The 15174-nt window shown below is 42.8% G+C and overlaps 1 protein-coding gene across 1 annotated transcript in view; it reads left to right on the forward strand.

Moving 5' to 3' along the window:
- SGCD (sarcoglycan delta) overlaps positions 1 to 14762 on the forward strand; it is a 131075-nt gene extending 116313 nt beyond the window's left edge. The window contains exons 6-7 of the mRNA XM_086621499.1: positions 12803 to 12926; positions 14589 to 14762. Of these exons, the coding sequence (XP_086477625.1) occupies positions 12803 to 12926; positions 14589 to 14762 (298 nt within the window). The remainder of the gene's footprint in view (positions 1 to 12802; positions 12927 to 14588) is intronic.
- The last annotated feature ends 412 nt before the right edge of the window (positions 14763 to 15174 follow it).

Raw genomic sequence — 15174 nt, forward strand, 5'->3', positions numbered from 1 at the left:
TCCTGTGAGCAGCAGTGCTTCATAGCTCCCAGTAACCACCGGTTCCAGGTGGAACAGGACAGGGATGTAGCTGCCCTACACAGAGGTGGGTTGATGCCAGTATGGTCATCTCCCAGCACACGGTGAATTGCCACCACCAGGCTCAGCCTCTCTTTTAGCTAAGAAAAATATCGTCTAGCATATCTCTTGAAAGATTGCCAAACCTTACCTTAAAATGTATGTTTTACTCAGGAGTAATTATGTGCAAAAGATAAACAGAAAACAGTTTCACTTTTAGCTGAAGATAAATTGATACTGAGAATTTGCAAAACATCCTGTTCCCAGAATTAAAGTTGTCTCTTTGGAGACATCTTTATACTCCTTTTTTTCAGCAGGTTAGGGTTTTTTTGTTTCCCAAACTCTTTTTCTCTCTGCTCCATTCCTCCCTCCACCCACCCACGCAATCCCTTTATTTTCTTCTCTGCACCATTTCCCAACCTATTTTCCTTTGCATATTTGAAAGCAAGAAATTAGTTGGAAATCTCAAATAGCTTTAAGATCTTCAGTTCTAGGCTATAGAAGAGCTTTGAAACTAACTTCTTCAAATACTTCCCATCCTTCCTGTTGCCCTGCCAAACTCCTCAGTGCCAAAAGGCAACCGGTCACACGGAGGAGCACTGAGCCTCTCTCTGTCCTCAGTGGTCTTGCCCATTCCTTGGCTTTGTCTTGGTGTTTCTCCAAAGAAGATATGTTCATTTTTTCACTTATTTGTATTCTATATTGCACATTGTAAGTTGTACACGGGAGAATTTCCGAATTGTCAAAACAGGGTACGAAGCAGTGCTATAATGGAGGGATGTAGAGGAATCTTACGTCAGTGGATGCTTATTAAATGTTGGCTGTCTTGCTAAAAGGCAGATTTCAGTTCAGCTAGGTTTGATAGAGGAATAAGCCACTGACTTCCAGGTTGAATTATGCCAGAAATCAGACTAGGCACTGGTTATTGCCCTGTTCAGTGGCAGTATCCTGACCCTAGGCAGCATCTTTTGTTGTTCCTCTTTGCTATCCCAGCTTTAACAAATAATAATAAATATAGGAAAAGTTAGGTCAAATTCAGGGATTGCCAGGGGTTTTGTCCCTGTAAAAGGTATTTCTTTTTACTGGAGTCAAGTCCTACATCTTTGTGCATGGTCATAGTTTCTTGTTCAAGGAAACGTATGTGTGCTTGTGATAAAGTGAGGCTGCTTTGTGCCTGCCAGGCAGCAGGCCAGGGAATTGCAGCTGGAAGTAGGAATTGTGCCTCTAATCAGGGAGCAAGGCTGAGAAGGAGCCGTCTGCTGGGACTCTTGGAGGATGAAACCTCTCCCTAGCTCTGAGCAGGAGCCCAACTCATTTGAAAAGAGGGTGATGCAGTATTGTTGCATAATAATGGGCTGGACTCGAGGAATTTGGATCCTTTCTGTGGCCTTACGCACGCACGTGCAGACATACAGGTGTATTGCTCGTGTAAATTCTGACTGTAAAAGAGGCCACAAATTTGGCATATGCATCCCTTTAGATTTACAATTTATGCATGTTTACCATTTTATGAAGTATACTGGGGACAGCAAATGGTACATCTTCTGCATAAAAATGAAAAGTGACTGAAAAGCTGTTATATGCTCTATATAGCTCTGATCAGAGAAGGAAAAATGACTACAGATTTGTGGTTGACAAGCTTCAGAAAAGGTTCAACAGTGTAAAAATTGACATTTAGCAAATAGCGATTCAGCCTTCAGTTTTTGTGAAGTTGCTTGAAATAAACTGCAGGTTTTAAACTAAATGTTTGGTCAGTTGTTGAATTGGATGTTGCTTGTCTCATTACTGCAGTTAATTAAAAGGGGGGACAAAAAGTCAAAGCCAGAGTCAATAAGTTTGTTAATAAAGATTTAATTTGGTGGAATCATTATAAATTGACTGTACAATGAATGGATATGCCACAGGAGTATGAGTGTCTGAAGGTCTATAAATGGGTTTTCAGAAATAGCCATCAGGTTGTAGCCAATTTGTCATGCTAAATAAGCTCTTCAAATCCACTTAGGCTAGCCTGTACATGTTTCCAAAGGATATCGCCACCAAGTATATGATGCATACAGACATACCTTTTCTCCCAGGAGGTTTTATATTCTACCATTTCAAATCCTTTTTAGTTTTGTTATCACTATATTTCTTGTTGTAAGTGATTTACTATCAAGTCCAGTCTTTTTAGAAGGAATAGAATAAACGATCAGAGAAGAGAAAAGGTAAATCATCACGGCAGAAAGCACTGTAGGCTGAACCTGTGCGCTATCCACGTGAGATTTTAATCTACCTGACCCTTTTCCTTTATGTCTGACCACACGGCAGGTGAAATCCCATGGCAGATACACTTCAAAAAGAATTTAAAAATGGAAATCTAGATGAACATTTCTTCTCTTCATAAAGTGGTTCTGATGTAGAAGACTGCGTGCAAGCTACTGATGATAATGACTGCAATATTTGCATAGCGCCGCACCACTGCCAGTAATCCTCTCATTTGAGTACGTTGGGTTATCACTAGAAAGTGATTTCTCTGTCAGTGGTGACATGCTGGTCTGCTCAGCAGGATTATTTAACACCCTGAAAAACAAGAATAAGATAAAAATTCATATGGTGCAGTCTTCTTCCAAAGCAGAGCAGAAGAACAAGCCTTGAAAGTAGTGGGGAGTTGGCCCAAATGGGCCCAGAGGTCAACCCCCAGCTGTACTGCCCGTGGAAGTCACCCCAAAGTAGAGCACTATGTACTGTCTCTGTTAACAAATATTCTGTGGGTTAATCCAGCATGTTTTAGCTGACTCAAGTACCATCTTTCCATTGGGTTTTATGATTTTAGGCCAACTCATGTGGCTTTTGTCCTCCAGCCTCCATCCGGAAGCCAGTATGAACTTCAGGAAAAAGTTCAATTTTTCCATTTAAACCTCAGCTGTTACCTCCAGGCTCCAATATAGCTGTCCCTCTCACCACTCCAACAGCTCAGGGTTGCTATGAAATTTGGTGGCCCCACAAACCTACTTTGTGACGTGTTCATCTCCTCCGTGTTCCTCTTGGCAGCATTTTGTTAGACATTAGGTAGCAAGCGGTGTCAGTGGCCCCACTGAAAAGCTGCAGCGCTTTGTTTCTGTTTCTTCTTCTCCCTTGCTTAGTGACAGGACGTCAAGATCATACCCAATCTTAGCAGCCTCTTCTGTAATTCTGGTTGAAAGGGTTTCTTCCAATTTATGCCTTTTAATTAGAAGCTTTCAACCTGTAATTAGAAACTTACACCGGCCCAACCTTTGTTTCTGAAAAATGCGTTTCTAGTTTAGGCAATTATGGTAACATAAAAAGTAATTATTTTTCTCCATGTGTGAAATGAGTGTGCTCATTAATACACCCAGCGGGCGGAGGATTTTATTTTGTTTCGATTTGTTTTATTTTATTGCAGTGAGTTACATAACAAGGTATATCAGACAAGCCAAAAAAAAGGTGATTTAGGTAGTAGATGGGGCATGTCTAACTACCGAGTCTTACTTTGCCACGCTGGGAGTGCGGAGGAGCTGCGGTCAGCAGGAGCAGAGGCATGGCCATGCTGCAGCTCCAAGCCCTTTGATTAGCCCATGCAGCCACAAAGGAATTTCCAGAGCATTACTTGACCAGTTTTGACCCAGGCTGTGTAACTTGTGATGAAAGACATTTGGTGGTGAGTTTTTTGTAATAAAAATAATGTCAGGCTCTTAAGTTTCAGCTAGGAGCATCAGTAGCAGCGCTGTGGCTTAGTTAGAGCTCTGTGATAATGTCATTTACTGTTCCATTTCTGATTGTGCCAGCGTAGCGGGCATCTGTCCTTTGGTTTTCCTCCCCAGAGCTGACTCTCTGCTCCTGTATTTCATAGTGCCTCGTATGGCTGGCTCCTGGCAGAGGTATGTTAACGTACAGGGCTATCCACCTACAATTGCTGTGGTGTTATCCATCACACCCGTGCTCTCGGCTGATAACCCCTCTGCCGAGGTGCGCAGGACACTGTGCCTGCTTAGGATGTGGCCCCCAGCCGCTCAGCGTCTTCTTCTGGCCACAGCCAGGCCATGTGAACGTGGAGGTTTCCTGCCACATGACACACTAATGACTCTGGATGTTCCAGCTTATCAATTAAGGCTGAAAGATTGAGCACCGCAGGATCCTGTAGACAGCTCACCGCTCGGGTCTGTCAGGCACAGTAGGGATTCGGAGCAAAAGCAATCTGCTTACAACCCACCAGTGAGGAGAGTGAAGTTGCAGTCATCTCTACACTTAAAGTAGGAATAATTCATTTTGCGTCCCTGAATCCCGGGCCACTTAAACGCATCATCTTCTTAAACCACACCTGTATTTACCACACATCATTTTCAACTATCTTCCAATTTCTATGATAATTTCCTTCCTTGATTTATAAGCAACAGAATTTTTTAATTATCCAGATGATTTTAATTTTCTCAGCCATACGTCCACTTCGTTAAACATTAATCTCCTACTTTTTTCTTTGACAATCTCTACCCTTCACCGCTTTTCCAGTTCATAATGAAACTAGATCTCAATAGTATTACACAGCACATTTTTCTCTCTAGATTAATTTGATATCTTCTGTTTGATCTCTGCTTTCATCTTCTAAATACTGTATTATACTAATTCCAGAGATTACTTTAAAAGTCAAAAAAAAAAAACCAAAACCCTAAAACATTTAGGACAACTCTACATAATTACATCTCCTTCAGCAATTCTTGTGCTGTAGCACGGTAGGCAATCACAAAGAATTTACAATTCTATTTTGATTTGCCCATATTTTCTAGGTTTACTGCTTTTTAGTGCTCTGAATAAGCTTCAGCTAGTGCAAAGTGTGCTGGAAGACTGTAACAGGGGATTTGCAGTGTGCTGGGAGAAACTGCGTGCTCAAACATTTCGTCTAGCTGAGGAATGACATTTTTTTCAGAGGAACATGAAAGCTGGTTCTCACCTGCTAAGTGCTGCAAGCCAGTACCACACCGACAAACTCCTCTGCTTCCTCATTTGTATAGACCCACTCAAATCTTGTTTGAATATTAGCCGAGCATCTTCCTAATGCTGGCTTTGACCTGCTTCATAATGGTGTCAAACCGCCCTGTTACTCAAGTGGCGCTCCTCCTGGAGTTGCAGTCTCTCTCGAGGTGTTAAGATATTTCCATTATATGTTCAGGAGAGTATTGTTTTAGTGTGGACTTTATTTAGGAAAAGTTCACTAAACACAGTACCTGCAGTTCAAACTAGGTGAGAAGTATATAAACTGGTTGGTTTGGCGCTAAACTGGAGTTAGCAAAACCAGTAGCAGATTTATTACACTTCTTGTGTTGCAGAGGTAAGAGCTCTATTTCAAAAAAAAAAAAAAAAAGTTGTAAACTGATATTTAAGGCATTATCTTGAGACTGAATTAGCAGAGTTTGAGCAGGGAGAAATGGTGAGGACTTGATAGAAGCAGTGCAGCAGGAGGGGAGGATGGGGCAAGCACACAGGTACCACACACACACACACACTCCCACCCGTTCGTTCATCCATCAGTGACTGCAGCACTGGCAGAGTCCAAGCAGGATATTCATGCAGCATGTTCTCTAAGATCCCTATCCAAGGGAATATTAAAGCTTATGAACAACGTTAAGCACAAGGGTAATTAGTATTTTTTTCTCAATTCCTTTTTCTCTTTCTCTTGACACAGCTTTATACAAAATTTCTTTAGCATCTGTGTTGCCCAAATACAGAGAGGCAAAGTTGCTGCACCCCTTGCCGTTTGAACCAGACTTATCTCTGGCTCAATTAGAAAAATGTAATTTCCAATAAAGCATCATTAGACCTCTGCTCCTGTCAGGTCTCTGACAGATTTAACTGGATTTTCCTTAGGAATTAACCATAGTTTGTGGATGATAGATGAAAGAATTTTCATTCATTGTCTGCTGGATCATATTAGGAATTACATGAGGCTTTGGACCACCAGCCATAAGAATCTGTTTTGGAGTATGGCCGCACTGGAATTGTCACTTATTAGATTTGGAGCATAAACACTGGAAACTGCATGGTGATACTTGCTCTCAAACTAAACAGTATTTACAGCGATAGACAGGATTTACAATTAGATGACATGATAATAATATATCCTTGTTTACTTCTGTAATTAATGCTCCTAAAGAAAATACCCTGGAAACCTTCCATAAGCAAGATTTATTTCTGTTGATTGAGACTGTAATCAGATGTCCCCATTCAAACAGTAATTGGTGTGCTTCATTAAAATGTAATTGAAAACAAGATTTATGTCAATGCTAGGCAATAAATAGCAAGGATACATATTTTCTTATTAGTGATGTTCTCTTCTGTAAGCTTTCGAGAGTACTTGCTGCTTTTATACTGTGCCATGTAGGTCAAATTTTGTCAAAATCACAGTATCTTGGAAAAAGGCATTGTGCATTTTCCGCTTTTGATTTTAACCTCTCACTCTGATGTACCGAGGCCACCTCTCTTTTTTTCGCATTCCTGTTTTATATTATTAGGCTCGCCGTTGTTGCCATATTTTTGGCTTATTTTGTTCTCGTGAAATGGCAGTGCCTTCCAGTAGGAAGGAAATCTAGGGATGAAGGGTAGAGCTTGAGGCAGAGCCTTTTGCTTTTTGGGACGTGACAGGACTTTGCTTGAACTTATTATCAGTTGAAGTTCTCACCAAGTGAGTCCAAACCCAACCCCTCGTCCTCCTCCCAAAATTTTTCTGTTCCACTACAAGCAAAGGTAAGGCAATTTTTAAAAAAAAGTTTAAAAGCATTCTAGAAATAGAAACTAAGCACGGTTTCTTTGCAATTCAGTAACAGCTAATTAACTCCCAGTTAATACAGAGAAAAGTATTGTTGTTTTCTTCTGTGAATACATATATATAAGATAACACAAAAATAATGCAGTCAGAAGTGTAAGTCACTGCAATGGATGATCCCATTGATTTCATTGAAACAAGGGAGTTAAAAGTGAAAACAAATTTCAACCTGTGATACTGGTTCATTACCGGCAAATTGATGGAGCTCTATGTTTACTTGCTAGCATAATTTACCAATTGTATGAGACGTAAGCAGGCACAGTGGTAACATTGGCTAATTTTATGCTCAATGTGAAATCTTATAGCTGGTCAGATGGATACCATAAGAAATAATTAGAGTCATTAGAAGTAATGGGCTACAGCTGCAGTAATACATGCTGTATTCTCAGTCCAGAGGTTTCTAAGCAAAATTAAATTAGCTCATGTTACCACACTGCTGCATCATATGCTCCTCACCTCCTGAGCGTAAACTTCCCTTTCCATTTCCATACTGCAAGCAAAGTTTGTGCCCCATGCAGAAAAATCTCCTGTTGGGGAAAAGAAATTCTGAAGCTTGGGGTCGTTCCTTGTTAAAAAAAAAAAAAAAAAAAGAAAAAAAAAAGAAAAACAGTTTAAAAGTGGCAGCAATAGGTCTCCAGCTCGCATTAACTCCTTTCACTTGTTGAGGATCATCCCTCCACTGTGCTGCAGCCTTTGGTGCCAACCATGAATTGCAAATCCTGTTTGCATCAAGGCTGGACCCGGGCAAATATTTTTCCCCCCGAACTACTCACATTAACCTTTATTTACACACCTCGCCTATGGAGACAGGCTGAGAGAGTTGAGGCTGTTCCACCTGGAGAAGAGAAGGCTCCAGGGACACCTTCTAGCAACCTTCCAATACCTAAAGGGGCCTACAAGAAAGCTGAAGAGGGACTTCTTACAAGGACAGAGACAATGGCTTTAAACTGAAAGAGAGTAGATTTAGATTTAGATTTAGATTTTCATTAGATCTAACAAAGAAATTCTTCCCTCTGAGGGTGATGAGGCACAGGAACAGGTTGCCTAGAGAAGTTGTGGATGCCCCATCCCTGGAAGTGTTCAAGGCCAGGTTGGATGAGGCTTTGAGCAACCTGGTGTAGTGGAGGGTGTCCCTGCCCATGGCAGAGGGGTTGGAACTAGATGATCTTTAAGGTCCCTTCCAACCCAAACCGTTCTAGGATTCTATGATTCTGTTTTTTTAAGGAAATTATGTCCACTTTCTTGGAATCAGATCAGCAGCCTCTAGCTGTTGGTGGTACTGCCTTCACATCTGTAATATCCTCTCTTCTCCCCAAGTTCAAAAAGCTGTTCGTAATAGTAGGGAAAACAATGCATTATCCTGGATGGGATGAGGAGAGGAGAGGAGAGGGACAAGAAGGAAATATAATCCATGCTGCTGGAGTGATTAATGTGACTGTTGATGATGAAGGAAATGAAAACTAGAATTCGGGTAAGTAATGATCGTTCCAAGAGAATAACTTTCACTGGAACGACAATACAAACTCACATGCTGACCTCCTTTACATTATTGCTGAAGTTTTCAGACCAAAACAGAGATGGCACTGAAAATTTTACTCCCTTGTTGATTCCCAGGAGGACAGAATTTCCAGTGACAGCAGGAGAGGGGTTCACTGTGAGATGTACACGTACTTCAAAATGTGAGATTCTTTGGTGATAGGTTTGAGTAAAAGGGCTAAAGAGGCACATTTAGCACTGCCCATTAAGCATGGTGAGCTGGAGAAAGGCTTCCCCTACATACACCATTGATATGCAGGCCAAGCGTGCTCAGAGGCAGGAACAAGACTAATAGTATTTTTGATGAAGGTAAGAGCTTAATATCGCAGCTTTGGAAAGATCAGTTATCCATCTCCCAGCTGCCTGTCTTTGGCTATGGTCCTTACCTGGCCTCAGTTCTTGCGATATGTAACCGCTTCACAACCACTAATATATTTATCTTTTCATCCTCCCTGGGGAGTTGGGAAGTGCTATTACCTCTGTTGCAGAACTAAGAACTGAGATTAAGGGTCAGATTTGTTACGGCTTTTAGGTGCTCAATGGGATTTTCAAAAGTACCCAACACCCATTGTAATAAGTGGAACCTGGGAACTTTGATAGTTCTGAAAATCCTATTACTTGTGCCTTTTTCTTTTAAAATTTTGGACTTACATGACACCCTGGGATCCGTAAGAGAGGTTCCCATGTTGTGGGTAGTCGCCTAGACAGGAGAGTGTCTGTTCATCCGCCTACTAGGAGACTGTAGGTGGGACAGGAGCAATTTTATGGCAGTAGGAGGAAGTAGCTTATCTCAGTCTTGAATTCAGTGTGGTGTGACTCTGGGTAGTGGTGAATTAACCCTCCTTGCACCACTCTGTGAGAGAGGTCAGAATCTGGTCCTGGAAATACTGGAGTAAAAATAAGCAGCACCCATGGTCAATAAAAAGGGCTTATGTGCCAATTGCTGGGATGGAAAATTCAAGAGCAGGAGCAAATAATGAAACAATCTATATTCATGCAGCCGCCTTCCCAGCCTACTGCTGTAAGTACAGGCTTACGCCTAACTGGGAGGTGTGAATCCTACTGAAAGCTCCAGAGTATCACACTGGAAAACAAATGTTGATTTTGAACAAATGATCTGTTCATCGCTAAATCATTTTCTTTCATTATTAGTCTCCAAATTGGTTCTGCTCTGGAAGACGGAATTAGGTTTAAAAGCAAAGTGTCTCTTAAACACTTGCTTCAAATGAAAGTATTCGGTAAACATTACTCAAGCTCCCTAGAGCATAAACTCCTCTACTGCTTTCGCTGGCTTTGCATAGATTTTTCAGCTCCTGGTTTAAAGACAGGTGTCTCAGGGATTCATTCCGGATATCAGAAAATAACCAAATTAAATCCCTTACAATCATACGCCCCTGAAACACTAAGGGAGATTTTTTTAAGACCTTTCTGTCTTCATTTACGGTAACATAAATTGGGACAAAAGTCCCATGCGAACAGGTGGAGTTACACCAATATCAAATGTGTAAGAGAGAGGAGTCAGACTGCAAACCCGCGGCACAAGTACAAAACCAGGGGGGCTGCAAACCTGAGTTTCTCATCATTGGAAGCTGCACTTTGCTGTTATAGTACTTGCACTCATTTCCATAGTTTTAAGGTAATAAAAAACCCCTCCTGGGCTTCAAAATGATATTTTTGCCATTGAAGGGATGGGTTTTGGTTAAGTCAGCACGTCAGCAAGATTGCAGCTGTCTGAGCTTGCAATCTAGGATGCCAGAGCGGGGATCAGCCCAGCTAACTTTAAAAAACACACGTGGTGCTGCAGGGAGCGGGGTGGGTTCCGGAGCAAAGCCCTGGCATCATGTGCTGGTCCCGTGGTACACGGTGGGCTATCAGGAGGTGCTCGAGAGGGTCGTTTGTGCCTCCGTGAGGCAAGCAGCTCTGGAGGGATTAAGATGCGTCTAATTGCGTGGGTTTTCATCAGCGTTTGTAAGATGCTGTTATCCTGCCTGTGGGTTTTCATTGAGTGGAGGAGGGAGAACAACTCAGTCACTTTGTTAGATATGAAAAGAGAATCAAACTTTGGGACGGTGTTATCTAATAGACTCCCAGGTACTCGGTAGCTTGTTCAAAGCGTGAATTTAACTGAGTTTGATGTTATGGGGACTTGTATGCATGGAAGGAGAAGGTCCCTCTGGATCTCCCTGACCATGGGAAGACATTCACCAATTTCCCAGCTCTCCACACTCTCCAGTAAAGCGCTGCTGTGGGACTGGGAGGCTGCTCCAGTACAGGGCAGGAACTGAGAGCTGCTGCTGCTGCAAATGAGTGCATTTGCACTGTGGTGTCTGAACACTGTTTTGCACTTACAAGATTTATTTCTCAGTGGGCAGAAGAGCTACAAGATTAACAGATGAACAAATATACTGAGACAGCCAAGACATCAAAGAAATTGAAGAGTCACTAAGATGTTGGAGAGCTGAAGAGTCACCTGCCCATGGTTCTTAGGAATTATTTTATCCTCAGATTAGCTCAGCTGTCTTGGGGTTTGGACACATCCTCTGCTGAATTTAGCTGCAGTGACTTAAGACATTACTGGCCTCAGCTCTCTGCTTCTCCTCTGAGGATCCTACCTCTGGAGCAGAGGCAGCAGGAGGGAATATGTGCCTGCGTCTCAGCCACTACAGCTCAGTTCCTGGGGGCTTAGTGCAAGCAGAACATCCTTCATTTTTCAGGGTAGATACCTGCTTGTGAGCTACACCACCAAGGATGAGAGCGTACTGTGTCCTTGGGCAGAAACCTCCAGGGAAAATGTGGGGCAGACAGCATGTTAAGCCACTGTAATGAAGGCCACCAGGGTGCATGTGCCAGAGCCCTGAGGCTATTGCTCTGGGTATTTTTACCATCAAGAAATTCTAACAGCTGTTGGAAAGGCAGTTATTGCAATTGGAAGGTCAGATGGAATCATATCCCAGGTAGCACTATTTAATGTAAATCATTCTTCGCAAGCTTTTTCTCCTCCATGTGATCTGCAATTCAATCGGGGGTGGGGAAAGTAAGTAGCAGCAGTCTTAACCTTAGGTTCCTCGTACAGGAACCAGCCAAGGGGTGATCTCAGTGGAGGGATAAGAACGTTTGTGTAAGATGTAGCTTCCCTGCAGAGAGCAAACAGAAAGTAGCTCAGAAAGATGGTGCAGAGTCTGCTACACCATGAGACCACACTCATTCCTTGGGCTGTGCATGCCTCAGTTCTTCCCTGAAATTCAGATTTAGTTGAGTCAGCCAGGAAATTACAGATGAGTTTGGGGTCTGGAGGGAAAGGTGTTTGAAAAGCAGCAATATGAAGACACCAGCAAGAGGGAAAGTCATAACTTGAAAAGTGCCAGACAGAGGGAACTGTGCCTTTGCTTTATTGAACTGTTGGCTCCAATAAATACAGCTGAATTCCCTCAGTCTCCCATAATGTTGTCTCAGTACCAGCAGGAGTCCATTTAAGAATACAGTTACTTGCACAAATGATTATATATGAAGCAGAGAACCAGCTGAAGTGCCGTGGCAGTAATGCAAGCGAATCCAAGGAGCTGCCCGAGTGAGCTCGGTGCTTTGTGCTGCCTTTGGGCTTCGGCTTTGTCAGCGTGATCGCTGCTGCCTGCCCCAAGCAGAGGAGTTTCTGCTCCAGTCTTCCTGCCTGCTTCACCTGGGGAGATCATAATCTAGATTTTGTGATGGTACAGTAAATAAATGGTGATAAAATCACCTAAGAGGATATTCCCAAAGAGGGAGAATTGGGTTTTATTATCATTTGCAATACAGAAAGTAATAAGAGACTGTATTATAAAGAAGAGCGAGTATAATACGAGACCTAAGAATCAGCAAGGAAGACTGAACCTCCTGCTTCTACGTCTTACAGTGTTAACCCCAATTGCCTGAAGGAAAAGGTTTGGCTGTGTTAGCCAGTGCTGAGACAGGGTTGTCAGGTCCCTGTGTGGTGTATCCACAGTTAGGAGTGGTCAAAGCACTGCACAAGGGGGGCCTTGCTGTGAGCAGTAGGGTGTGAGCGTAGGGCTGGAGACCAGGAATTTTGGGGCCTTCAGCCTTTTCTTTTTCCTCTCTGTTGATTTCGTTATTCCCTTAAACCCTTCCACACCTCACATCTTGCACATGAGCGAGTTGATCACTGGGGAAGCTTTCTTGCATCTTGCATCTCATCCCAGCATTTACAGCATGGCAAAGCTGATGTGAAACGTTTACCACCCTGTGCATGAATTTTTTCCATGGATTAAACCAGGCGTCGATCTGAACGTCGGCAGGTCCTAAGGTGCCATTAACGGGCAGTCAGGCTGTGCGAGACAACAGCCTGAGATTAAGGGGGAACATTGAACCCACCGGGCTCTGTAACTGCCCTTTCTGTTACAGACTGGAGTCGCCCACGCGCGCGCTGGTGATGGAGGCTCCGAAAGGCATTGAGATCAACGCCGAGGCCGGCAGCTTGAAAGCCACGTGCAGGACAGAGCTCAGGCTGGAATCCAAAGATGGAGAGGTAAGTGAAGGATGTGAAGCCCTGCAGCAAAACCGAACCAAGCCACGGGTCTCCTGCAGATTTGTAGCCTGCTCAGTCACTGAGCCGCTCGATTTGAAGCACTGGTGAAGCAGGCCATCCTAGCTTAGTTTCTGCTAGCAGTGATGGAACATATCATATGCAAACGAGCCTCACTCTGTGGCAAAGGCTGATTCATTATTTTTAAAGTGCTTGGATAATAGCATCTGCTCTTCGAGCAGATTTATGCGACTGTAAAATACACAGCGTTCCTAAATTCTTTGTTTCCTTGTCACTTTAAAACAAGATTTACTTGGCCAACGTAATTAAATCTTTTGTCATACATTTTTCTATAAGAAGAGCTTAATTCATGGGTATTGAGCTGAAAAGCTTTTGTAGCTGATATTTTCATTTGGAAATAAAGGGAACATTAGGAGACACAGGTTGTTGCACTGGGGAAACTTCCAGAGGGGAAGAAAGAATAATTAAAACTGCTAACATAGAGCAAAAGTAAAATAAGTGTTGAGTTAAGCCTCTTCTGGTGTCAAAAACACATGGGCACATGGTTCTCATCCTCTCCTCCTGCCACAATGATGGAAGACATCGAAGGATGTGGGGAACCCACTGAGAGCCTTGGCAGGAGGAGCTTCCCATTGAAGGCAAACCTCCCAGCAATAGGGCTCCAACATAAGCTAACGTTTTCCTATCTTACTGTTACATGTAATAAACAGGATGGGATTTTTGTTGCAATTCTTGTTATTTCTAAACATTTGCATTTTAAGACATTCCAAGCCCATACCAGGGGTGTTAACAACAACAACAACAACAGCAACAACAACAACAACAACAAAAAACTACCTAATATACTACAATTGAAATCCAAGGCACTTCACTACTGCAAGCAGTTGCCTTAATGTTTTAAACTCTAATTTGCTTTTAAAATGCTTATATTGACCTGTCCCTCTCGGGAGATTAGACGGTTCGATACTAAACCTGAAGTGGAAACTCTTACTGTAATTGCAAGATAAGAGCAGATACCGTCAGTCTCCCTGTAATATTCTGCTGTGTGGGTTGTCTTACTGTGCTCTTCCTGGTGATGTTAGAGCAGTCCCCTGTAGCTGCCATGTGTCTAAGAGCTGCCACATGTTCACTTTTATGTTCTGATTTATAAGGAGAAATTTGGGTCTGTTGCAGCATTTAAGTTATTTTTAACATGCATAAAAGCATTACACGTATACATAAAAAATACATAAAAGCCAGTGCTGAGAGCTGGAAAACGTAACTGGCGATGGGATCACAGTGCCAGAAGTCTCACTGGAGGAGAGGAGTCATTGTGTGGATGTGAATCACACACGCTCCCCGCCTCGCAGTGGGGTTCCTCTGGTTGGGTTAACCCAAACTCGGAGGTGCCCCAGGAAGCTACTAGCCAAGAAAACCCAGTGGATAGATTAGCAGAAACAAACTGGAGGTCGTAGGTGGCTCATGGTAAAGGTAGATAATATGCTCACCCAGATTTGTATCAGACTTTCCCTTCTCAATACACTTGCCAACCCAGTTTTTGTAGCAGTCGAGTTGTCCAAAAGAAGCTTCTTTAAACATAAGATCAAAAATAAGAGCTCACCACTAACTCTCTCTCTTTCTCTCTCTCCCTGCCTCCAACTTCAGATAACGTTGAATTCTGCAAAAATCAAACTACCTAACTTGCCTCAAGGATCTTCCTCTTCTGCAGGGTCCAGGCAAAAAATCTACGAGCTCTGTGTGTGTCCCAATGGGAGGTTATTTCTGTCTCAGGCAGGCACTAGCTCGACCTGCCAGATAAATACGAGCGTCTGCCTTTGAGAGACAATTTGCAGTGGGGCATCGCAGGCAGCACAAAAGCCAGTTCTGGTCTCACAGATTGCAGCTGCCAACTATTTTTACTAGAACACAGAAAGCCTATCAAAGACTTTTTTTGTGTGTGCGCGCGCGTGTGTGTGAATATATATATAAAAATATATATATAAAATATATATATATCCTCTGTGTAAAATGATGTTTCAGTACAAGGAATCCCAGGGTGACCCTGTTACATTTGTGTAGCATTTCTCTTTCCCACACCAAAATTTACTGGTACAATCTGCTGAATTGGACTCAATGCTCCCCTGGACCCTTCCGTATTAATATAGTCTAATGATCACCCCCTCATTTTTGATCACGTTCTCAGAGCAATGGGATTGCTGGCTGGGCAAGACCCTGGAACTGATGTAGACCC

Source organism: Tauraco erythrolophus, chromosome 16 (genome assembly GCF_009769465.1).
Source record: "Tauraco erythrolophus isolate bTauEry1 chromosome 16, bTauEry1.pri, whole genome shotgun sequence".
Taxonomy (NCBI): Eukaryota; Metazoa; Chordata; class Aves; order Musophagiformes; family Musophagidae; genus Tauraco; species Tauraco erythrolophus.